This window comes from Hyalella azteca, unplaced genomic scaffold, assembly GCF_000764305.2.
Source record: "Hyalella azteca isolate HAZT.00-mixed unplaced genomic scaffold, Hazt_2.0.2 contig5093, whole genome shotgun sequence".
In the NCBI taxonomy this organism is placed as follows: Eukaryota; Metazoa; Arthropoda; class Malacostraca; order Amphipoda; family Hyalellidae; genus Hyalella; species Hyalella azteca.
Genome location: NW_025935295.1, coordinates 710,465 through 736,674, shown reverse-complemented (window position 1 = coordinate 736,674; position 26,210 = coordinate 710,465). Strand labels below are relative to the sequence as shown.

Sequence of the window (26,210 nt, the reverse complement as noted above, 5' to 3'; positions counted from 1 at the left end):
GAAAAACTAGAATTAAATTCAATTACTTTTGTTTCAATTCAGCTGAATTGGTAATTCAGCGCCTAATCAAACTGCGTTTTCTATTTTATAGGCAGTACCGTAATTCTACGAATTTCGAATTTATTTTCGTACGATCACCTTGCATTAAATGCCTAGAAAGCCATTAATATAAAAGTTCGTCTGACATCAGTGGCGCTGCATTATCATGTTCATCATCCATCAAGTTGTTCATTACTTGCTGTAATCGAGTGATCTCGGTTTTTTTTAACCGTTAATGGACAAGGAACCATGAGAATTTTTTGGGCCTCGCCCCAAACTATTAGTTATATGCAGGGGCAATTACAGACTTGGTACGGAGCCTGTGCTGTACACGGTTCTGGTAGCGGTCATATTGCGACATCCAGCTTCGGATCATTAGACTCCCCGGTGAAAGTTTGCATTCCTTTCGCGCAGTTCGGGCTTTTGTCCAGCGGGTCTTTTTCATTTTGGGCCGTCATTAGGTTTGCTTGCCTTGCGTGTTTGAGTTGTCGGTGATTACTTTTTATTCGAGGGCACCTTTTGGTCATGGTACTGTTACTCTTAAAAGATGGGTGCATGACGCCGCCATACGTGGCGCTCGCGATCCAAGATTATGGCTGAGATTTGGGCACAAGCTGCGTTCAGTGATTATTAAATATTTAAGTGAACGTGCGATCACGATTGTTTCTTCTATGTCCCCCTTCCGTTGATTGATGTTTCATTTCACTGCGACTTGACTGTCATGTTCCGATAAATAACAAATTAGAAGCTTGGAAAAATTTAGTCCTGAAGAACTAAGTGCATTCAACCGCATGCATAACAGGAATTAGCCAAGGCTAATTTTTTTCATCGTGGGTGGAGATCCCATTTCTACATCGTGGGCGCCATGCTCGCTTTGTACGTCCTACTCATGGCGCCTTGGATTAAATGCTAGAATACTCAATTCATTTTGTAGCAACGGGTTGAACGTAAAATGATAACTATTCACTCATTTAATTTTTCTTGAGTGACTTGACTAGTTACTATATCGAAATGTTATCGAAATAACAGAATTTGCCAACATTTCTGAAGTACCGTACTTCGATGTGTATTGATACTTGTGAACTTTTCTAATTAGTCTGGAATCAAATTAGAATCAAACATAGTCTGGATTTATTGATTTTAATCAATTTGTCGGGAGACGAGTGAGGTTCTGAGAAGGCGGCGCATCAGCGTGACCGTGGACTACGAAGTCCTAAATTCATCACAAGGTCACAAAGGTTCTCTTACATCAGCGCTTTAAGAATAAAAAAAGTATATAATTGATTACGTGGCTAAATACTCATGGCGAATTATTTTGTATAAAATTTTGAACCTCCCAGCTTTTGAACCTTCTTGTAGGTTAAACAAAGCAAACACATTCAAGCAAACACTGTAATAATTTTGCTAATCTTCATTAACCACATGTTAGTTCTACTTGCAGTACCTGATGCAATTTCTCAGGTCAGGAAGTCAGGTGGTGTACATACCTGCACCGATAACTTGCCTTGTATATTATAAACGGAAACAAAATTAAAAGCTTTTTGTTTTGATTTTTTTGGTGCTGTTACTACAATATGAATGTCAGCTGAGAGCTGAGTCGTTTGCATATTAATGTGCATAAAGTAACCGTGTTGCTTTCACTTAAGTTCGCAGTCAACTTTATACTTGCTAGCTAATTTATTATTATTGCGGTTCAGCGATGTCATCGTGATGCATAATATCGCTACATTTATATATATGTATATCTGAGCTTGTCTGACGCCCTCCATTTGACTTAACGCTTACCTGACGCCCTCCATTTGACTGAGCGCTCACCTGACGCCCTCCATTTGACTGAGCGCTCACCTGACGCCCTCCATTTGACTGAGCGCTCACCTGACGCCCTCCATTTGAATGAGCGCTCACCTGACGCCCTCCATTTGAATGAGCGCTCACCTGACGCCCTCCATTTGACTGAGCGTCACCTGACGCCCTCCATTTGACTGAGCGCTCACCTGACGCCCTCCATTTGACTGAGCGCTCACCTGACGCCCTCCATTTGACTGAGCGCTCACCTTACGCCCTCCATTTGACTGAGCGCTCACCAGACGTACTCCACTTGATTGAGCGCTCACCAGACGTACTCCACTTGACTGAGCGCTCACCAGACGTACTCAACTTGACTGAGCGCTCACCAGACGTGCTCCACTTGACTGAGCGCTCATCAGACGTACTCCACTTGACTGAGCGCTCATCAGACGTACTCCACTTGACTGAGCGCTCACTCGGGGCTGGTGCTCGCCTGTAGTCGCCTAGGCTTACGCCCAGCAGAGCTGTTCTGGGTGGTCTGTCGCTAGCGGACACTCGCTCTCGGCAGGGCTGAGTCGCGGCCTCTGGAGCTCCCTACCCCTACCTCTTGAGCTCACTTCTCAAGTTCTCATCCCGTGACCTCTTCGGTTGGGAGCTTCCTACGAGGCGCTGTCTTGAGGTCGCTTCTTCTCATGTGAACTATTCCGCCTGGAGCTTACTACCGTGATCTCTCTTGAGCTCGTTTATTCTCCCGTGAACTCTTCCGTTGGGGGCTTCCTATGAGACACCGTCTTGAGCTCGCTTCTCCTCCCGTGAACTCTTTCGCTGAGAGCTTCACCCTACGTCCTGAGCTCTCTGCACCTCACGTCAACCTACACTCACGGCTGCGGGCTGATCCAGCATAAAATCAAGAGTAAACCTTTTCGCCCATGTATAAATTAACCCTCATCAATGCCATTCAGAGTAGAATTTGGGTGGGTTAATAATACGTATATGAACATGTGTACATATCACATTGGATCTAAAAATGTGTAATCAAATATTACTTTAAGTATAGCCAATATTTTGGAAATAATCAAGTGATCATGGCCTGGCCATTCGTAACTAAAGCCTCGTTACCCTACACACCAACGGGACTAAGTGGCAAGGTGTGATCAAGAGGAGGCCTGCTGCGATACATTTATTCGAAGTACAATTCTTTCGGCAATTTCTACACGTCTAGTTTATTGAGATTATACTTTCTTCGTATGTGATAATTAAGGTTTTAAACGTGAGATATGAGGTGCACCATTGTTATGATTGAAGATCATCTAGTTAAATCATTGTTTGAAACCTATCGGTGTAAGACCATGTTTTTTTCAGTTAACCCACCGATGTCATTGATTTCTATCCTCTGTGTATTCTCTAACGATGAATCAAATAATATATTTACGTAGAACCTCATTATTGAATTGAAAATTTTCTCCCGATTGCTCGCTGTTGAATGGTTTCAAGCTTGAATTGGAGTTGAGCTGTTGACTGTTCCATGTATGTTATGCTCTCCATGGTATTCATCTCGTATCTCCACGATGCTGTTAATTAATACTACTGAACTTGTGTTCTCCTACTGCGGTTGTCTCTATATGTAAGACTGTTAGCAGCGTAGTTTTGTAGTGACTTGCTACAGTTTCTCGAGAACGAGCCATTTCTGCTGCATGAATTAATTTTCAGCTTGATACGTTGATTACGTCAAAGTTTCGATTCTTTTTGTTGGCAATGAGCATGTCTTGCCTGCCGTCCTAATCAGTTACGCTCCGTGTTACGACCGTTATGCAGATTGATAGTTTCACCATTGCAAGGTGGCCCTACAGAGCGACGCTCTTTGAGCTATTAGCTCGTATTGATTTATTTGGTCTTTAGTAAGGCCAAAACTGGTACCTAATGTGGGTTGAGCCAGCCCTGGAGGCCTCGTCTCGAGCTCTTTGGACGTGCATAACCTATGGATCACCGCATGATTACAGCTTTGGTCAGCTCCAGCTTTTCTATTACGCTGCTTCCAAACACCGCATCCAAGGCGCATTTTTTGTCGTGTACTAGGTTTTATGGAAGTACCTCAGTTTCATCCTTGTAACTAAGTTTTTTTTTCGGTTCAAGTGTTGGTGTTCATGCTCTTTTAGTGTAGGGATTGCCGAGGCAGGTATTATCTGATGGGACTCTCTGATACCGCCAGACGTGCCGGCTACTTACCTCTCTTTTTGTCTGGCCCGCTTCCTTCTCATGCCTATTTGACACTCTAGTTTATTTCGGTGCGAGTTCAACAAGTGGCAAGCGTCTGGAGTGCTCGACGAGATTGCTGCTCACGCCTCACTGCTTGGTTCAACTCCATGAATTCGCAATTAACAATTAGTAGTTTCGCAGTACCCTGGCGTATACAAATTGAATGTTGTGTAGGGCGTAGGCGTTCTACTGTAGCAGAACAAAAATTAGCTACCACGTTGGTTAAGTTTACTTACTTACTTTTTGGGTTACATTGATTGTACATTAACGAGTTTTTCCACGGATGTTTACTTGAATTATGTTAGAAGCTGACGTGGGCAGTATTGTAATTTGAAGTTAGTATAAGAAAGCAGACTATTTTTTATTAAATACCTACTGTTGACAGAGCAGAGCGGTAAACTAAGCTTAATGGTTTACGAAACCGAAGACTCTCATTAGTATTTCTGGCAAGCAACTGCCAAATTAGAAAATTCCGTTGTTCACTAAATGCTATCTGTAAGTTTATCGAACTCAGGACCACTAAATTTACAAAAAAAATACCAGCGAAGACCGTGACTGTAACGTGCCCGAAATCATGGTGTGAACCAAGCCCAAGGCATCTCCTTTGTCGCCCGCGTCAGCATGCTGGTCAATCACGACTTTCGAGTTTGTTTCTCTTTTAAATGATTTTTTTCACATTTTTATGATTTATAATTGATCAACATAGATGTAAGATGGCTTGTTCGATAACGCCAGGAAATTGGGGATGTATATACCGAACTACAATTAAGTCAAAAGCTTAACTTAGTTATTTGCTTCCTTATGGTTCATAGGCCGTAAGATATCAGTAGTACATCAATGACTGTAAATATGTCGGCAGACAGAGGGTAACTCATAAGCCTTTCTATAGGGAGCTCGAGCACTGCTCCAATTCAGGAACGACTGTCGGCTTGCGCCGCCAAGTGCCGGATTTTGAGCGCTGCAGTTGTGCTAGCGCATCGATGCCGGCTTCTGGCCCTGGCAGGTCATCAGACGACGAGAGCTGCCAAAAGGGGGAGGCTTTGAAGTCTAGTTTGCCTCCTTTCACAATTGGGTCCTCCCTGGACAGCGTCCGCAAGATGGCTAATCTCAATTTTCGGCGCTAGAAAAATTTAATAGTCTTTTACGTATGTCCGAGATTTTATGTGGATACGAGTTAAAGCGCTCAAAATAGCAATTGCAATCTATAATTTTCGTATTGAAGCATAATTCGGCTGACATCTGCTTATTTAATTGTTTGTTTCGTCTTTAAATTGTTAATCTTAATACTTTCCTTGTTTGTAGCAGTGCGAATTGAAAGTTTCCTAGAAGCTAGAACTAGACAAAGGTTCATAATTGACATAGGTATCGCATTCAAACGAGGCAGCAGCTATTTGAATATTGTTCTACTATATTATTAAATTTTTCATTTCATCACTTCGCAGCTCTTCATTTAATGGTAGAATAAGTACCTATCAATTATAGACAGCCAACTCCTCTGAAAGCATCTAAATCGGTCCTAAAAATGCGCCAGGTTGCGTTGAATGGCCTTTATCATATTATTACTGTCTCTTGCATACTGGGATTGAGGTAATTACATATGTTGAGAATACACCGGAGTATGCGGTTGTTCCTCCCGTTTCGTTGAGAATATCAGATGCTGCTTTTCGGCCGCCACCGAGACACGTTCACATGCAGCATCCATGTGCCGGCATCTGCTGATCTCGGTGGTCGATCGTTAGCGTTGATTGCTGTCTACTTTACGAGCCAAACAAAACCCTGCAAAGCCTGTAAGGTTCGTCGCCTTGCACTATCCTTCTCGATTTCCCGTTCATGCGTAGCTTGATTATCAGCTGTATTGGTCATTTCGCGGAACGTTCATGATCAGTAATGTGATGAGGGCGACATTCTGACGCGATTAGCATTTGTAGTCGAAGTCCATACTTCCGCGTAGTGCTTTTCCTGCTTCGTCCTTATGTCAATGCAGTAATGAAATTTCATAATCTCCTTATGCATGATCATAATCTCCTAATATGGCAATAGAGTAATGTTTAGCTATCGACAAAAATTTAAATGTGTTTTTGAGGTTATAAAAGGTTTCTTTTCATGCAGTACAATGGGAATTTCTTTCTTGTATACATACACACGTTTTCATTTCGCTTTTCCGTATAATTTGCTATTCAATTTTCTGGGGTATTTTTTCGAACATGAAGGGCCTATATTTCTTAATGCTACAATTGAAATCTGACAATTCTATTATATAATATGACCATTCTATTATATAAAGACAATTCTATTCTATATATGACAATTCTATTATATAAAGCGTCTCTGGTTTCGTTTTTTACGTCTATTCGAAATATTTGATCAATTGAAGCAGTTGGTCCTTGCTTCATTGATGTTTTATTTCCTGAGTCGGCAGCCAGCTGGACTCGATGATGTTGGTAACCGTCGCACGGGGCTAATTTGACCCCATTGCGAAAGTGCTATTTATTATTATTACTCAGGCTCTATTCAATAAATTCGCTGCCTTGCCGTCTTCTGTCCATTCAAATTAGAAATCTTAATCGGCCTTCGTGACTAGGGTTGACTCGATGGCCGGGCTTGAAGCGTCATTCTTTTAGTTAGGCAAAGTCCCCGCTTCTATTGGGCCTTGCATCGTTAAAATTCTTCTGCTAGTGTTCGTTTGTCAGGCTTGTATTTTAAGGAGGTTATAGATTGCAAATGCAATGACTAGTAATGGATGTAAAATTCGCCGGCTCAATTATCCTCATCACTAGGTAAATCGCATGCAAATTGTGATGAACTTGCTGGAAGAAGGTCATTCTTGCTTAATCATCATCTTGCCAGCTCATTTGGTGGGAGAATTGCGGTCGCTTCATGGACGTTTAGCGCCCATTGAAACTTAGCGAGGGTTTGATCATCAGCACTCCAGACATCTGTCATACTCATCCTGTTAGAGGCTCTTGCAAGCAGCGTGTTTCCTGTTGCTCGATCTTTTTTCACACTTCTATCGGTAAGCCGGCGCAGAGTGTCTGCCCTTTTGCTTCTCTGGCTATGCTGCCCCGGTGCAAATCAATGAAAAAGTTTAGCCTTTGTAATTGTACAAGTTTACCTTTGGAAACGTTCATGGAATGCAATATCTGCACCTCTGTTTTCGCACAAGTGCATTGGGGAACCTGGGAATGCTGTTCGCGTTTAATGTATTCTTTAACTTGGAAAGTGAGTGTTTGGTTGAGATCTGTAATGTTTTCAATCGTTGAACTTAAATCTGTAATCTGATAACTATGTTGAACGTTATACCTTGCTTAGCGAGGAACTGCAGATACTGAAATAAGTATGTTGTAGTATAGATATTGATGATAATTCATGCGTGATTTGGCTAGATATAATTTTTTTGTGTATGTCAAATCTTTTGTGTATGTCAACTCATTTTATTTTGCTTTTTCTACGATGAATCGCTAACTATCAAACCATATTTGTACTGGAAATCAGGTCATTATTATCTATTTATTCGATTATAATAGTTTATTCCAACTCATTGTTTTGCGCAGCCTTCTATTAACGGAGTCAGCAGGCTGTTATCGTGTGTTTGATTTTTAGAAAACAACCTCGAAATTACGTTTTCCAAACCCCGAGAATCTGAAGATTTTGCGCGCGGTGTCTGCTAGACTTGGTGTGCGTCGTTGCCATCCTATCGGTCACGACAGCTCTGGCGGTGCTGGTATTTATGGTTGCCCGGGACCTGATCTTCTGTCATGTCTCATGCCGATGCTTCCCTCTTATCTTCAGTGTCTTATTCTCTGGCATGCTTTACGAAGTCTTTATTGCCATCAGCAGGCCATTGCCTCTCGTCTCATGGAACTTTCAGTGCCTTGTCTCTGTCGTTTCCCGTCCTCGCTGCTTGCTTGGTTGATAGTTAGCCTTCGTGCACCGCGAGGTCTTTCTTATCCAAGTCGTATGAACTCGAAATAACTGATTTTAGATAAAAGGATTGTTCATTTCTCCATTCAGAGAACAGCTACGATAGTTTGCATTCATTACATTTTCTTCAAATTACATACTTATTAGGGAGTAAATTAATCTTAACCAAGTTATAAATGATGGAAACTCCTTGGTATGTGAGAGGTACACTTAATTTTATGTTTTCAGTCGAAGATGTCCAAATTAGGTCCATGTCCAAATGTTCTGCTCACGATAGCCTCATTTGTGCACCACGAGAGTCAACTACGGCCACTGGACACCCAACGTTTATTTCGTTATAATTGAAGGCGCGATATGAAGGAAATTAGCTGTGCACTTCTAAGGATATCTTGCGTCGTACGTAAAGACCGGTGTTCTACAGTCTACGAGTTCCCACTGAAATTAATTGGTCGGATAAAGAGTCGAGCATTTGTCATGCCATTGTTATCATTATTATTATGATTTGTCTTTACCTCGAGCTTGTCTGTCAGCTTATCGTTTTTTACTTTGCTAAAAATATAGGATAATCTCATTCTTTGCATTCAGACAAAGGAATTGATAATTTGGTTGATTTGTTTGAACGTTTCTTTTGTTATTAATTTTGAATAAATTTTTAAAATGAATACTACTGTTTTGCAATATTCTGAAATATTTCTAAATAACCTGCCCATAGTAGAAAAAATCCTTGCCATAGTTGTCAATGGTCATTGTGTTATAACAATTTTGGTTTGTGTTGCTTTATTTTAGCTGTTTGTTCCCTTATTTCAGTGTAAATTAATGTTTTCAAATATATTTATAATATTGTAGGCCCTGAAGTTGTAGGATCGTACGGGTCTACGTTGCTTATCAAGAGCTATCAAATGGGCACTGCTCCGTTGATTTCACTGTGCCGCTTGTAACATAATTTCCCGTTGAGTTTGTAATCCTAAGGCAGGCAAATACTGAGGTGTTTTCTGGAGTATTTCTACTCGTCCTTGAAAGGCTTGCTGGGTGTGGGAAGTGGCGCGCTCGGCTGCATTTTGCTGCTCGCTACAGTGTCAAGAGGCACTGAAGGAAAAATAGGCACTGAAGGAAAAATAGGCTCAGACTCGCTGCTCAAAACTCGGCTGTACGAGCTAGAGCTCTCAGGAAGCAAGCCTTAATTTTTGAAAGCATTTTTAGCGCGAGGGCTTGGCAATGCTGATGCCTCCCATTATGCCGCGCCGTATAGGGGCTAGCGCTTCCAAACACACCTTCAACACCCACAAAATTTGCCAGCAAAGAAGATCGTGTGTTTCACGAGTCAGTAGCATTAGCGCAAAATCCTTTACGCCAGTGAATAAATTAGTTGAATAAAAAAGAAACTTTGAACGAACCTAACACATGCAGTGTCGTTACGAAATATGTAATCATGGTTTTCATTGTGGGAAAAATAAGTTTGTAAATGGCTTTTTGCTCCTAATATTAGGTTTAAAAATTGAACTAAAAACTTGCAACGCTTTTAATTCTTCGTAATGGCAATGCTTAATTTTGCAAGTGTCAAGACGTCACTGCAATTATCTTGGTTCAATGGTTCATCACTTTCGATTGCAGGTCTGGTGTCATTGAACAAAATGTCTAGTGCCATTCAATACTCTATGTTTATTTTCCCTAAAAGTTTTGGATACATATTTGTGTTTGTAGCGATTTAGCTCTCCTTTCCTTCATAACAACCCATCATTTTTATTTATGGTCGTAGCCTGGTCATTGACGAGCATGGATGATATATTGGGTATAAATTTTGTTGTCATATTCATCAAGGATGCAAAGGCGGTGTTGTTGGCGTTGTCGTCTCTGTGGCAGCCGCTTTGGCGCGTCGGCTTTGCTCCGAATTACTGATGATGACTTGACAACTTGCGAGGTTCGTTCGCCGCACCGTACGGCTCTGCCACGGCGCCTTTCAATCGCGCCGTCTTTATCTGCAGTGTTTGCGTCTTGGCAAGATTTTCTTGCATTCGATCCGCCCTGGGGTTCAGCTTGATGCCTGCGCTATTTCTCGCGCAGCTGTTCTTCACATTTGGAATAGATAATCTGCACGCAATTTGCTCCGGTCACGTGGATCATGCAACAACATTTTCTAGAATTACACTCTGCTTTAATGCACATTCGATGAGTAAAAGCAGAGCTGTTTAGAATTTAAAGAAATCACTCCTCAATTGTACCTGTTTACATATATCTAAATGTTAATAAATGTTATTCACAAGTTATCTTTAACATTTTTTGAGTCTCTTAGAACACTGAAGCACGATAGCATGCTGGCTCCATTTAATTGGGGCTGATATAGGATATGCCACGAATTTTCTGTCTCTTTTTGTCTATTTGGCCGAGACAGCGTGACTTTTCATCACTATTCGATCGCTTGAATTTCCACCTCTGCCCTTATTCACCGTGCGAGCCTCCAGGCAATCGCTGTTTATTGCTGCAATGCACGAGAGAATTGGGTGGGTTTGCTTGTCTTGAGCTTGATTACGCTCGCCTCTAACTTCATATCCACGTTCTTGGCTTCTCAATTACATTTGAAAATAACAACAAACTCTATTATTCCTTTCCATTAGCGGATTTTTGACTGTTCTTACTGTAAAGTGAATTAATTGTTTATGTTCTGGTGTTTGTTAGTGGTTCAACCGGTTTAGAATGTTGTGCTTCTTATCTACAACCAGTTATATCTTCTGTGAATATCATTTAAACTCTTGTGTTCATATGAATACTAATAATGATATATTTTTGTCTACAGCGAGGCGCAACGGTCCAGCTCCCACTGTGCTCCGCAACCATGGGTGACCTGAGCTCCTGGCACGAGAAATCGGTGTCCTGCTCTCCACACGCGAAGAAATTCAGCAGGATTTCTTCTCTTTACTCGAAAACCGACAAAATTCCCGTTACCCTCACACCTAAAGAATGTCGCCTAAATTTTGAACATTCTTCCTCCATGCCCCACGCCGGTCAATCTGATGCGACCAACAGCGAGCGTTTGCAAGCTCCAGTCGAAGAAGAGCCAACTCATTCTATATTTAATTTAACAAAAAGAGTTTCAATGTGTCTAAAGCCCCGAATCTCAAATCGTAAATTTAGGTATTCATCTCTTTTAATTTATTTTTTAATCCTGTTATCATCTTATAGCGGTGTTAGTGGTCACCGCTTGAAAGCCATAAAATATCGCGGGCTGAGAGCGGCTGAAGAGTCCCTGAGTTCCGTAGAAGCAGTCTTCAGTACAGGAAACGAGAGCATTGCTTTACAGCACGTCGTCTACAACACCGCTGCTGACGTGCTTTACCTTGGAGGCACCAACAGGCTGTACGAGGTCACCGCCGATAACCTCGAGGTCAAATCTGTTGTGGAAACTGGTCCCAGGTTTGATTCGGCTCGGTGCCATGCTTCCGGGTGTGGCCCAGAAAGTTCCGTGAGTCGTGCGTTATCAGACAACATCAACAAAGTTTTGGTGTTGGATCCAGCAGCGTCAACACTGATCATGTGCGGCTCGGTTTCGCAAGGTGCTTGTCATAAGTTTCGAACTGCCAACGTGTCTCTCACTCCTGAGTACATTCCTCGTTCAGTAGCGGCCAATGACCCCCACTCATCCACCTATGCTTTTGTCGGCCCTGAGCGTTACAAGCCGTGGGGGGGATCCGAAGCTCTTTACGTCGGTACAACTTTCACGGCTGTCGGCGATTACCGCCATGACGTGCCGGCAGTCTCGACGAGAAACTTGTATGATCTAGACTATGCAGAAAGCTCGTTCTTAAAACAATCTCTATTGCGCATCGACGTCAAGTACCGCGATCATTTCCTCGTCAAATATGTTTACGGATTCAACGCATCAGATTTTGCCTACTTCGTCACCGTTCAGAAGAAGTCTCATTTGCCCGGCCAGGAGGAGACCGGTTACATTTCTCGCCTGGCTCGCACTTGCATCACAGATGCCAATTACGATTCCTACACGGAGATTACGATGACATGCGAGGGCCGGCATGGGTCTTATAATCTCGTACAAGACGCTAAGCTCGCCTCTGCGGGCGCGGATTTGGCTGCCAGCATGGGCATCCACGCCGGGGATCCAATTCTAGTCGCTACTTTCGCGCCGTCGGTAGGCCATACGGCGGACGCTGAGAACGCTGCTGCCGTTTGTATCTATTCTGTCGCCTACATTGAGACCAAGTTCAATGAGAATATTCACATGTGCTTTAATGGCTCCATGCAGTACCGCAGCATGGAGTACATCTCTGGACTCATCTTGGACGGAAAATGTCCTGAAGCCGGGGTGAGTAATGATGAATTTATCAAGGCTAATTAAAACGTTTAGTGCAAGACGACCCACCGGTGGATTGTAGGGTCTTTTTCCCGGACAAATTTCGTGAATAAGTTTATTCCAATTGTGTTAGACGACAAAAATTTATGTTGGCGGTACTGCCTTATCCAATTTAAAAAGTAAGAAAAAAATTTAATTTTTGCACCGGAAGATACAAATTTTCTTGTAAACGTTGAACCGTAGGCTTTTTTGATCTTTTTGTCCGCGGAATTGTCTATTTTTGGGCCATATGGCAATCCTAGTGGGTTGTATCGCACTCAACTTGTTAATGTAATTTTGCATGTATTTTTTTTTTGCATTTTACTCCATTATGACGATTTTTTCTTATGTTTTGTATTTCCAGCTGCAACACATTTGCAAACTGAAAATTGGTTGTAGTATTATTAGTAGGGAAATTTTGCTTGAAGTGGAGAATTCTTTTAAAAACTTGCGTCTTCAAAATTTTTTTGCTGTTATGGAATCGTTGGGAACGACGCAAATGACCCAATATCACGCAGAGGAAAGCTTGATTTACTTAGTGAGGCGACCGTCTGCTTTTTCTGCAATGTATTCTGTAAACTAATGGTATTGCTGCCTAATGATGTTTGCGGACTGATTTTCAGTGATTGACAAGATCAGGGCAGCGAATGGCGTTCGCATGGGATCAATTTCTTTGCGTGATCACGGGTTTGCAGATCATTCTTTACAGCCCACCGACCTCTAATTGAAATGTGACGCTTATGGTGATGGATGGAGCTTGGTTCGTGATCCCTGCTCATTTAATTTGCTTTCTGACCTTCTCTTCATTTAACGTCTGCATTGAGTTCGTTTGTGATACGTCGTGAGTTAGAGAGCCACTTCTGAAAAATTTGTTTTGTTCGCGACTCTAGCCTTTGCTATCACATAGTCTTTTATTAATATGTTCAAATGTATGAGTGTGTGACTAATTTTATGGAAACCAGCGAATGATTAGATACCCTGAAGAAACGGGTGTGCCTGTGTAGATAAACAAAGATAACTGAAAGTATATACTGCGCACAAACCATACACACATGGCTGAAAAAATTCAGACTATCTGAATCACGGGCAAAGACGTGCAATTTGTAACTCAGCATTTTTCGAACGTATGATTCGCGATGCTAGTCTTTCTCATTAAAGCTTATGGTTGATACGTATCGATTGAAGTGCAAATTATTGTATTGACATTCTTCTGTGATTTATCGTTCAATTTGAATTTAACATGCACAAATATCGCTGACGTTGTTCTTCGTCTTTCATTGCTCTCAGTTTTCTCGTCTTGCTCTCTGAATGAACCTGAGCTCCTTGTTCTTCGTAAATGTCAAAACTCATTAATGATGAACTAATAACGACCTCCTTGAGTCTCCATCTTCTTGCATGTCTATATCGCATGCGAACGATGGAAGGTGCGAGATATTTTATGCGATGTTCTAAATATTTTTTGTGGTTATATCCTTGTGAACGAATTTGTTGATTTAGCGTACTACCGTCAATAGTCAACTATTATCATATTTTCGTCAATTGTACGTGCGAAGTCCTAGAAAAAATTATTGATTCGTATATATTTTGATAAATTTCACATCGATCGTCCCACTGATGAATTTTAATTTGATTGCTCTCCGGATAAAAAGGATGAGACCTGAGATTCTGCATGACATTTAAAAGGCATTTACAGCAGGAAAGATGCTTTTAATTATTCGTTGCGCCATTGATCAGGAAGAACAACGTAAAAATTATAGACAAGTGATGTAGGACATTAGGACGCAAAGTTTTGAGGTTTTAATTGTAAATTTGATGGTGTTTAGATTATTTGTAATTTATTTCTTTTTTCGAACCATCTCGACGAAACCCACTGTAAAATGGGGAATTAATCCAAATAATTATTAAACTTGCATCTGAAAAGGCATGCATGTGTTAAGGTCTGGATTTCTACATTCCTGATTGTTGTGATGATCGGCCGAGTCTCGTTTCCCTTGAGCCCTGATTCAATTAGTGGTGAGAGCGGCCATCCGTCATGTGTGTGGTGGTGTCGTCCGTTCCTTGACTTCCTCACACCTGCGCTCGTCGCCTTCACAATTTTCTAGGCTTTGTCTGCGCTCTGCGGGATGTCTTCGGTGCTGAGGCTTCTCAGAAAAGCTTCTTTGCTGCCTTGAGAACGAGACGTGTACCGCTGAGACGATTCTCTTCAATTTTAAAGATTCGCACTTCACGGTTCATGAGATGGCTTTGAAGCCGTCCGAGAACTGACTAAGTTTGCAAAATCCGTCGTTAGAAACCCGATTTCTGTGGTTGATGAACTGACCAAAATTCTAGTTTACTTCATTGGAACATACAATTGCATAAATTCCTTAAAACTGAAGTATTCTTATTTGATTTTCATCCATGTATACTGAATTCCATTCTTAAAAACGGTTTTAGTTTTTCCCTGTAGTTTGGTAACTTTTTCGTGTGTGCCATAATTGGATTACGAAAATGTTCTCGCCATTGAATTTCTACTGAAACTCGAACTCGTCATTATCATTCAGTGGTTCGTCCCACATGTTCGATTGTTAGTGTTCGGCGCAGAAAGAAACGAGAGCTCGTCTACAGAATGCGGTCCTACGAAGTTTGTAGTCTTATTTGACTTTATTTTCAGGTTGAAATAATCCCTCGCGAGAAAGCTATAATCCTTTATCGTATTATGCGGGAAAATATTGTTTACTTGGCAAACAAAGGGACGTTTCTCTTTTTGAAATGTACATAATAGCTGTGATGTCCGACCAGGCAGATGAATTCTGAATTAACTATTTCATGGATGGATTTATGGGTGATTGTCGTGCTTCGTCGCTGCTATGTTATATTGTTTTATTACGATCGTCTTGTCTGCTGAACGGGTCACAAATCCTTTTTCATGTATAGCCTGGCCGAAAATCGAATGATGAAATAGCTTCTTCTTTTTTTTTTGATATTCTTCAATTCGTTTATCAAAGTGCTTTCTAATGTGAAAATGATCAAAGTATTCAGCGTAAATGATATAATGACATATAATATACAAGTCAAACGGAACATACAGTTTTAGTGTCCGCGTCGTGCGACTGTTTATCACATGCCATGACTTGTGTGCTATTGTTCAGCCTAAACGTTTGTACTTATCCTGAAGCAGAGAGTGCACTTCGCGTGTTGTCCTGCCCAGCCTGTAAAGCAGATAGGCAGCGATTGACGGTCAACGTTTGCGTTTGCTCTGCGGTGGACCAGTTCCGCCCTAGCGACCGTGAAGAAAAAAAAACGCATGTGGGGGGAACCGTTGAATGAAATCTGGCTTTGGAAGTCAATTGTATAGGGAAAAGATGGGGTTGGACGGAAGCTGTGAAGTGCGCAACAGGTGAGCACATGACTTTTTGAGGATTAAAAAACGCAGAAGCAGAATGAAAATTTTGCTTCTTCTAGGATCGAAAAACATTTGGCAATGCAGTAGTAAAAAAAATAAGAAAAGGCACCCTTCATCACTCAGTCAACTACGTTGAGGGTTAAATTTGTAAGCCGCCACGCGAAGTAAAGAAATTATTCAGCTTCTGCTCACGCATGTCACATGACTGCTCATGTTGGGCAGGCGAATTGCTATGCAAGATATTGTAACCTACTTCTGCATTAAAAAATTAATATGTTTTCGGCATTTAATATTATGAATTTTTCGTATCTGCTGTTATAGATATACCGCGTTACATTCACCCTTTTATCTCGTTATAACAGCGTCATTAAGGAGTCAGATTTGGCAGGCATCATTTAAAATTTCGATCCAAGAAACGTAGTCTCGAGAGTTTTGGCTCGCGAAGATGATATCTCTATGTCCATTAAATAGCGGAATTTTACCTTTTTAGCGTGAGAAAGGCGAGCGATAAGGAACCTGTAGTGCGTTTTAGGGTTGGATGTCTTGGTCCATCCAGTCCTAAATCGCTATCTATTATCGCTATCTATTAGTTCACCCAACGTTCGATGCTGTGCAAAGACTCAACTTCATCTTGATTATGCATTCGTGTTGTTTTAATTACATTTTTTTATTCGGGTAAATGTTCTAATTGACTTGTAGACTTTTGTCTCCCTCTATTTATCTCTGGAATTTGGTATACCCCTTGTAGTTTTTCCTATTGCTTTCGATTTTCGCGTTAGAAGTCTGTCAACGATAATGGATATTTAATGCTGTGTTTGTTTCAACCACTTATTATGTTCGCTTTACTAGCTTCACTTTATGTGAACTAATTCCAATCTATGATATATTATATCGCATTTTATGTGAGGCTTTGTACTGCAAGCTCGCGCATCGCTCTCGCTTTATGGCCATTTGCTCTCAATAGCGAGGAGTGGCTGTGAGGACGTGAGAAGTGAGATGAATGGAGGATAAGCAGGCGTTTATGAAGCATCCTTATCTTTTCAGCGGGACCTTTGGCGCACGAGCTCTGATCCTGCTTGTCTTATTGCTTCGCCATGGAGCGTCTCATACTGATATCTTTCATCTCCTGCGTTTCAAATTTTTGGCTATTTTTTGTATTATTTATATCGTTCAATTCAAACAATGATAATTTTCGTTCAATCCAAACAATGCTGAATTTAAACTTAAGCACACCTTAGAAATTATTAATGCTTTAGAACTACGGTAGGGGTTTTCTGAGGATTATTTGCTAAAATAATTAATTATCTTGAGTTTTCTTGAAAAGAATATTTTTCTATAACATCCACTCGCTATAACGCAGACGCTGTTGTATACGATACTGAATCTTATGGCCTTCGCCCTGCGTTGGCGCAGTTCGGTCCGTGCACGGCATGAGCGTTCGTTTATCTTGCTCGTGATCCTACCGAAGATCCTGAGGCCGTGTAGCGGTGATACTCCAGTAATATGAGTGACATTGGCTTCGTTCTTTATATTCTGTAGTGACTCGTGCCATGACTGCCATTTGAATAAAAGGATTGGTTGTTGCAGCCTCCTACTTTTGCGACTTGCGCCCAACGTAGGCTTGCTTCGAGGAGCAACTGCTCATGTTTCTTAAAACGATCGCGCTTTACGTCGCATGTTTTATGTAACCGCGTTCTCGGTGCTTAGTTTACCGTAAGAAAACTTATAGTCCTTGCTAGACTTTTTCTTGTTGACTTAGGTTAGGCACTCTTCTGTTATGTTAGAATCAATATTGTGTGATGCATCAAATTTAGCCGTTATTTGAATGCATAGGATGACAAGGATATATTCCTTTCGCGTGATAGCTGATAAATACTATCTGATTGCTTTTTCTGTGGGACTTGTCAGAATATTTGGTCGAAGTTTGCGTTGAACTTGTATATAGATAACAAGTATTGTGATTAATATTTTTTTTACTAATTCAATTTATCCGTTAAGTATATTATAGTATCTTCAGTGTCGGTAACTTATTTATCATGAATAATAAAAAAAAATAATTTTTACTCCCAATATAATTGTTAACCAAGTGAACGTTGGCATGCCTCTAATGTTATTTGAACAATTGTGTGAACCATTGTGATCACAACACATCAAGTAAATGTTTAAAGTACGAGTCCAACGCCTGTATAATCGTCACAAAGATATCAAAGCTTTATTTATGTTATCTATCGCTTGTACATTTTTTATAAGTGCGTTTCCTATTAACTCACGTGACAATTTTTATATATATATATATACTATATCAATAATGGAATAATTTTTTTTTGAAATATTTAAATAGAGATATATTTCACATTCTGCTGTTGATATATTAATAGTAAATGTAACCAATATTGCGATGCATACATAACCTTAGGTACATTTTTTGCATTTAGGATATTATTTATTGCAATATTTAAGTTCTCCGTGGACCCAGATTGTTGATTAATAAAAGTGTCTTGAGTATAGGAGGGCCGTACTGTCCAAGTTAGGCATTGTGTCGTATCGTACGCGAGTCATGTGACCACCGCCGATGTCTTTGCGCTGTTGCGCCACCGTCTCCCGGGTGGTCTAGTGGGTTTTGTGCAAGCACTCCAGCATGCTAATGCTCCAAACTTCACCAGGAGTAAGCACCATACACTCAATCTGACCACGGTGAGGGCAAGACTTCTATGGGCGTTACTAGGTTGTACTTAACTTCGTATAATCGCACTGAAAGCTCGCATCTCGCATTCTCTGGCAGTTTCATTGGCATTTTTGCGCATTCGCTTTGAAATAGAGGTAACTTGTCACGTCATTTTGAACATTTTTTGCGGTTTGAGCTAAAGTTTCATCATTGATTCCGTCATTTATTCGTTTTAATCAATGATGACATATTTTGACGATGTATTACCTATTCTTGTTTTGACTTCTTTTGAAAAATTACTTTCATTGATATTATGACAAATTGAAGATACGTTTCGTTGCAACTTAATTGCAACTTCAATTTACATTGCACTCAGTTGGAAGATATTTTGCGTGGTTGCTGGCACCACGCACGATGAAAATGATATCCTAACCAATCCGATCAGATGAAATTGCTCTCAGTGATATGCTCATGCACTCCGTTCATGTGGGAGTATTTTCCAATTTAGTCACCATTCCGCCTCTATGAACTTGTATTTTACGTACATAAACAGATTTGTCAGAATTTTTTCGTACATATACAGATTTGTCACAAATTTACCACCGGGAAGTTTCCTACATTATTGAAATGAGCCTTGATTCGCTGATCATTTTTCCATCGATGCTTGAACTGAAATCTCGACCCTGTTAGTTATTCTTATCGCGGATTATGGATTGAGGTTATTTTTCTCGATGGCGTTCATATCAGTGCTATCGATTCTTCTACAAGGTTTCATGGCGTATATTCCTTCTCATCGCGGAGCGGATTTAACCCTGATGGTTATCTGTAGCTCAGTACCGACCTCATGCTCGTGGCCGTATTTGGACTTTAAATCGTGTGCTGTGCTTCCTCGTGGAATATTTCTTTGCGGACGGGTTTAATGCACGCCAATTCACGATAAGAATCATTTCGTTCGTTCTTTTCATTAGGATTTCTTTGTTCCAAGGATTTGGCTCCTCTATGATTGACAAGTCGCGAGCTGGTTGTACGTTAGGCGATTTTTATATTTTTTTTCGTTACAACGTTTCCAAGTATTGTATTTTTTCGCTGTATTTTATCTGTATGCGTTGCGAGTTTAACCCTGTGTATTAATAAATAAATGAAGGGCTTAGACTGTGTTTCGCGCGACACTTCGTTAACACAAATCTATTAATTTTTATTTAGCATACTATCGTTTTTATAAGGTCATCTAATTATTTTTGTCCGGATTTTATAGATCAAAAGATTTTTTAGGCTTAAATTCTGCTTTAGTTATGCATCCATTACATAATATGTGTTGATTATTCACAACATGCACAAAATATGACAGGTCTCGGAGTATGGATGTAAGCGATACAATTCTTCAAGATGGACTACATCTTCACCGCCTTGATCTTTCGTATTGTTCAACTGTGTTATAGTACTAGCGACTAGCCGCTTGAACTGGTGTTGACGGAGTCTCATCTGTACACATCAGTAAGCAAATGGTCTTTTTCTGACGTAATTATCGTATTAAATGAAGGAAATAAACGAAATAATTTTAATTGTAATTTTGTAATTAATTAATTTGTAATATTGTCGTCTTTATATTTCGATTGGGGTACTGGCTAGATATTTTCGTCATCTGGATGAGAAATAATTACGGTACCACTAACTGCCGTAACTTTTACACGGTCGTAGCAATCTAAATTCTCGGACATGATTCATGGTTTCGCGCAAGTAATGCGCCCACAGCTGTCGCACTCGCATGTCTCTGTATGCAGTGCCATGGATTTATATCTTTCGTGGAATGTGATGCTGTGAACATCCTTGATATTTGCTATGCATTAAATTTATGAAGATACATTGCGAAGCGGTGCTTGCCAGCATGAAAAATTTCCGCGCTGTCGAATCAGCGATGTGCGAGCGTTGCTTTGGGAATATGATCTGTTATGAGTCATATTTCCGGTTCTTTATATGCGAGTTTTATTAAGCTGATTTGATTTAGATAAGCAAAGCTAGCGGCATTGGTTTTGGCTGTGCAGTGTGCACATACTACATGTTGTCACGCTGCTGTCTGCGATGCTGATAATTTGGTTTGATCTCCTAAAGTGAACACGAATTATGTTTATTTTTATAAAGGTTGTCGATAAGAAAGAATATATTTTACAGGAATTATGAACTTCTTCTATGTACAAAAATTCTTCAATGAGTAAATATATACACGAATGCATTAATCAGTCGATGATGTTAATGCTTTTTCTTACAGAATGTGAACAGCTCTTCGATGCACGATAAAAACGCTGTTGGTGTTGAACAAAATACTAATTTTGCATGCGTTCTATACAAAAGTAAGCGCTCAAATATCGTTTTGACTACATTTTTGACACCTCAAAAAGAATTTTTTATGCCTTATGCCTCGAAGAAAAATCGAAGCGAGCAGTTGCTTTGCTAAAGCCTTGGTATTGTTTGCCAATACATGTAGGCCTATGTTATCAGTACTGATATGTTTTTCACCGTTCCTAATTGTTTGTCTACTTCTGTATCGCGACTAAAGTGCTCAATACTTCAGTCAGCGATGACCGTAATTGTAATCTATTGTATTTAGAATCAGTTCCGATTTTGTTTTGCTCTTGATTGTTTAGCCGCCAAGGCCTTCCGCAGTAATGAGAGCGAAGCCAACAACTTCCAACTTCCATTCACCAATGGATGTTATTTCATTTTTTTTTCAAGACCATTTACCTACTGTTGCCTCCTGTACTGACTTGTCTGATCTCGAAGATACTTGTTGTTTTTTTAGCTTTTTTGATTGATTTTTCTTGTTATTTAGTTGTCTAGTTTTAGCTTCTAGGTTCATTGACCATGTCCATTTTTTTAAACGCTGTTTTAATTGTTAGTCGACATTTTTCAGGAACACACCAGGCTTTAAACGTATATCCTATGGACCGGACCTAATTGTTTGTCCTTGTTTGTGTACAACCGGCAATGCGGTCGCTACTCAAGTTCCTTATGTGCGCACTTGTTGGTACCTGAGCTGGCTTGTTAGTGTTCCTGTGCGCTGTCAAGGTTCGGATCCATTTCATGTCGCTTGCTGTCCTGCTATCTTAAATCGAGTATTATTTATCTGATAATTTACTTGCATTTTCTCATTTTTGTTCTATTGTGATCATGATTATTTTATTCTCTAAATTTGGACAACTCTAATGGACTGTTTCTTTTATGAATTATTATTCAATTTTCATACGTTCATTTACATTTCATGTCGTCGTTTTTTACCGATTAGATTTGCTTTTGAAATGTGTTACTGAAGTCGAAGATTGTTACCTCTATGCAATGCAAAATTTGAGCTAAAAGTTTGTAATCAGCATGGTATTATTTTATATGGTTAATATGAATATAATTTTATATTTTGAATAATTCTATGATGCGTTTATCCATTAAATGAATGCTCTTCTTTTTAATTTGTGTTCAAAAATTGACTTGAACGTCATGAATTTCAACTACCCGCAAGTCTTGAAAATGGTTACAATCCTCAATAAAAGTTCACGCGCAATATAACATAGCGAAATATTTGGTCGGGAATGCCGGAAAGTGGTTTCTGGCGAGTTATTTATGTGTTTTGACGTTGCATTTCCAAACATCCTTTCTCTACACTAACTTTGGTGATCGCTTGTTCCTTTCTGTACACAAATTTTTGCATCGAAGCTTTCTTTATTTGTAAATGTCGCTAGGGAATAAACTGCGTTTTCTGTATTTGAAATGCTCCCTGAATTGAATGGTTTCTCAGAATAATTCTTCAAACTTTATAGTTACCTTCAATAAAAATCATGGTTTTTTTAATGTGCATTGAAGCTTACATGACGAATTATTACCGTTTGTGTGGAAGAGAGCGCATTTTCCACGCTTGAAATGTCCACAGCAATTTTGATTCGGTTTTTCTGCTCGAGAGCCAAAACGAATTTTAAATACTTTGTGGTTTACCAACGTACCTGCATTCTATGTTCACGTTCCTTTGTCATTTACAAGTGTGTCCAATCACTTAATTATAAGCGTTTTTACTCCGATAATTGCTAAATAGCTATTCATCATCAATTGTCAAGTGCTTGAAATCCTATGATTCGACAACATTGGTCGTTTTTTCAGTCGTTTCGTTTCACAAGTTGAGTGAATATATTATATTAATTGATTTATATACAATTCATGCGTTATGTAATTTAAAAATCTCATTGTTCCCTAAATAAAAAACATGTATTACTAATGCGTGAAAATTAACAAATTGTTATGAGTATATGTATTATACCATTCAAGTGAGTGACGAAAGTTGATACGTTCAATGGATTTTAGATATCTTGAAGATTTATCATGACCTGAATCGTTTGAAGACTGTTACATGGTAAAAATAAAACTTTCGTGATCGAGTGTCATCAATAAAACTTGATTTTGATTTGTTTATATTAGCTGTAATTTATTCGATTAAAGTACTGTATTATGAGCATCGTATTATGAGCAAGATCTTGTGCCTGGGTGCGTGTATGATGTAACTGAGCGTAATAATTGCCTCTCATTTGAGATGTTGGAATGGGAGGTAGCTACTCATCAGCACAAATGCTGGATCATTATCTAGTGTTGTCACCTCGAGCAAATTAACGCTCAGTAGGTGCATTTGTTGGCGCCGTATTGCTCGTTGCTTGTGGCCCAAGTGGCACTAGTCGTCATTCATTAGCGCTCAGAGGTCCTCTGAACGTCTTCGGGTGTGTCTCTCCTTCTCTCGCCATGTCCAAGGTGGTGGTGATAATACAGGTAGTGAAGTTGTTTAGGTCTTGTTGCCGCACTATGACTTTCGACAATGTTCAGCGATATTCTGCTACTTATTTTGAAACAATATTCTAAAATAGTCTCAAATGGCTGCTGGTTATAATTCTTCAGTTGAATTTATTCTCATTTCTTATGTATTGATTTACCATTTCGATCAATGTACGTGGTACAGTCAATAATATCTATCCATCGGATGAATCATTTAATGGACGACTTATTGATAACATGAGATGCACAACGAGAATTTATATTTCTGACATCAAGTCAATATTAATATTAGTAGACAGGACTGAATTTCGTTTCCTTTTAGTCCGCATGATTTAATTCATTAATATTCTATTCATTTCTACGCTCCAAGGTTCAGCTCAGAGAAACTTGATTAGATTTCGGCCGAAAATTTGTCGAATCGAAATCTTCAGTGGCAGTAGTACAATCATTGTCTCTCGTACATATTCTTGCAATGTGTCAGTGCATCATAGAATAAGGTTTACAGTTTTAGGTTTTCTGGTCTATCCTCTCGCCATCCCTCGAACTATTTGTAAACGAATTAGAAGTCTTGGATTAGAAGTCTCATTACGTGTTGAATAAACGAGTGTTTTGGCCTGAACGCACACAAGCTTGGCGGGAGGTCGCTCATTGAGTTGTTGGCAGGTGTCTTGTAACTCGCGTGGCGTCACTAACCCGACATGTACCTCGAGCTGTCACCCGTCACCGTGTCGTAATGTCTGGCGAGCCTCTAACTTATTACCGGTGTCACGAGCTTTGAATGCCTCGTAACTTCTGCTCGTCGCTTACCTTTCCTGTACAATGCAAGATTCCCGTGTATACTTTGCTTGTATTACTAGCAACATACATCCACAGTGACGCTGTTTAGTAAACATGTTCAGTAGGGTTTCTTTTAAGATACACTTGCAGTGTGCGTGTTTGATAAATTTATTCTGTTGTGTTACAGGCAACACATTCCTTCAGTATCGCTGCTCAGTAGAGCCGTATAGATTCAGCTGCCGCGCGTAAGCCGTATTTATTTAATGTTTTGCTGAGAAATATTCTTCTCCTACTTGTAATGCTTACAAAGAGCCGAGTTTGAACAGCTCTTTGCCTGTCCACCAACCAACTTGATTAAAATGTTTAAAATATCAGTTTTAATCGCATCAGTTACTGAGTTTGTCTTTTGACCTGCTTACTTATAATATTTTTTTGTGGCAACGTGTTATTATTTGTGTTACATTGTGAAGACTGGAATAGTTTTAATGTTTTTCTGTAGCAATTTAATCATTGTAAAATTACCTTGATGCAGTGCTCTCTAAACATTTTCGATCATCTTTGATCCTTTGACTAATAATGGTATATCCCGTCCCATCTGTTCGTGACGCACAAATAAAATATATTCACTTATTACAATAAAAGATTCTCTGAATTACAGCATTTATTGTGATTAAATAATGAATCAAAATTAATAACATCACTATGAACCAAAATCCAGGATTGAAAATAGGAGTACCGAACGTCATCAATTGAACCATAAACGAACAGAAAAACTATAGTAGTCGTGTAATAAAGCAGTGCTTACTTTAAAATCTAGTCTAAAATATAAGCAAAAGTAAATTAAAACACAAATCGGTCATATTTCGCCGAGATCATCGCATCTGCTCCAACGCTGAGTATTCGTTAATTCTCTTTGATTGATCAGTGTCAGTCGATCAAACTTAGGGAATTCAAAATCTGAATTCATTATTAATCGCGAGCAAGCAGCCATACAACCAATGCAGCTACACAAATCGTCTGCAGCATGCGAACGGAATTGCGTTCAAACGAGACTATAGTGTGGGTGCTCTTGTTTGTGGACGTGGTTGTGGCAACTGGAAACTAATTCAATAATATGCTAGCCCCGTACCGATGCTGGAATTGTATTATTCTATAAACACGCATACAAAAGATGTTGGCGCCAAAGTTGCAATTGAGGCTGCATAAAGTGCACATAACTTCAAGGCAGCAAATTAATTGGTAATCTTCTTCGGACGCTGGGCTGCCTTGCATTTATTCTTCTGTTAGGTTTTAGCAACTGTTTTAACAATAAAGTCGTAATTCCTCAAAAAGTCATTAATGTTGCCCGACCAATAAGAATGCCAGCAAAATGTGGGTGAGCTCCATACTCCGTGTTCTTTAGAGTGTGTTACGATTTTAGTTTCCTTTTCTTCTCGTCAGTAAAGGAAAATTTGAAATTAGCTTGAAATTTTATAGTTTCTTGCGTTTTCAGTACCATGACTGTTGGACGCTTCCCTTAGTTGTAAAACCCTGCCCTGATGGATGGAAGCAATGAATTTTTTTAAACCATCTCGATCAACTTTGATTGCTGCTCCTGATAATCATTACGGCATTATTGCTTGGCGTTACGGTACTTATTAAAGGCTATTTTATCAGGTATGAATTATTCCATTCGATTTCCACACATGTACAATTATTTTTTACCCGACTTTCTCTCTAACTTATGAGTCATCGGTTCATTTACTTATGGTATGGTCGTATTTTATCAGACAAGGAATTGTCGTTTAATTTACCTTATTTACAGACAAAATATTAGGTGAAGGCCATTTCAAACACTTTCTCACATACCTCATGTATTAAATAAATTTCCGAGCTCTTGCGGAATGTTTATGATATAATAACGGATAATTCATTGCTTTTTTTGCAGACGACGGGCAACATTTACAGTTTCTGCGAGGTTGGCCTGAAGATCTCAGGCACGTCGCCTGCCCTGGGCAGCGCCCTGCTGGAGTTCGAACAGCGCTCGCTCACAGCCATCCAGTCCACCACCACCGCCGCCCACACCGTTCTCTTCCTCGGCACGTCCGATGGCTGGCTTATTAAGGTGAGCTTCTAATAATCTCATCGTGAATTAGAAATGGAAGGTGAAAACGAAACAATAAAGGCTGTATTAACTTATATTCTGCTTCTCATCACTGTTTTTCATAAAAATGAAACTTGAATAATAGTTAAATTTT

At 39.8% G+C, this 26,210-nt stretch overlaps 1 protein-coding gene across 5 annotated transcripts in view; it reads left to right on the top strand.

The window, feature by feature from the left end:
- Window positions 1–26,210, top strand: part of LOC108672526 (plexin-B) — a 174,944-nt gene that overhangs the window by 4,685 nt on the left and 144,049 nt on the right. For all 5 annotated transcript variants that reach the window (XM_018160208.2, XM_047880259.1, XM_047880261.1 and 2 more), the window contains exons 2-3: window positions 10,796–12,319; window positions 25,901–26,077. In XM_018160208.2, coding sequence (XP_018015697.1) covers window positions 10,835–12,319; window positions 25,901–26,077 — 1,662 coding nt within the window. In that variant the 5' untranslated portion in view covers window positions 10,796–10,834. The remainder of the gene's footprint in view (window positions 1–10,795; window positions 12,320–25,900; window positions 26,078–26,210) is intronic.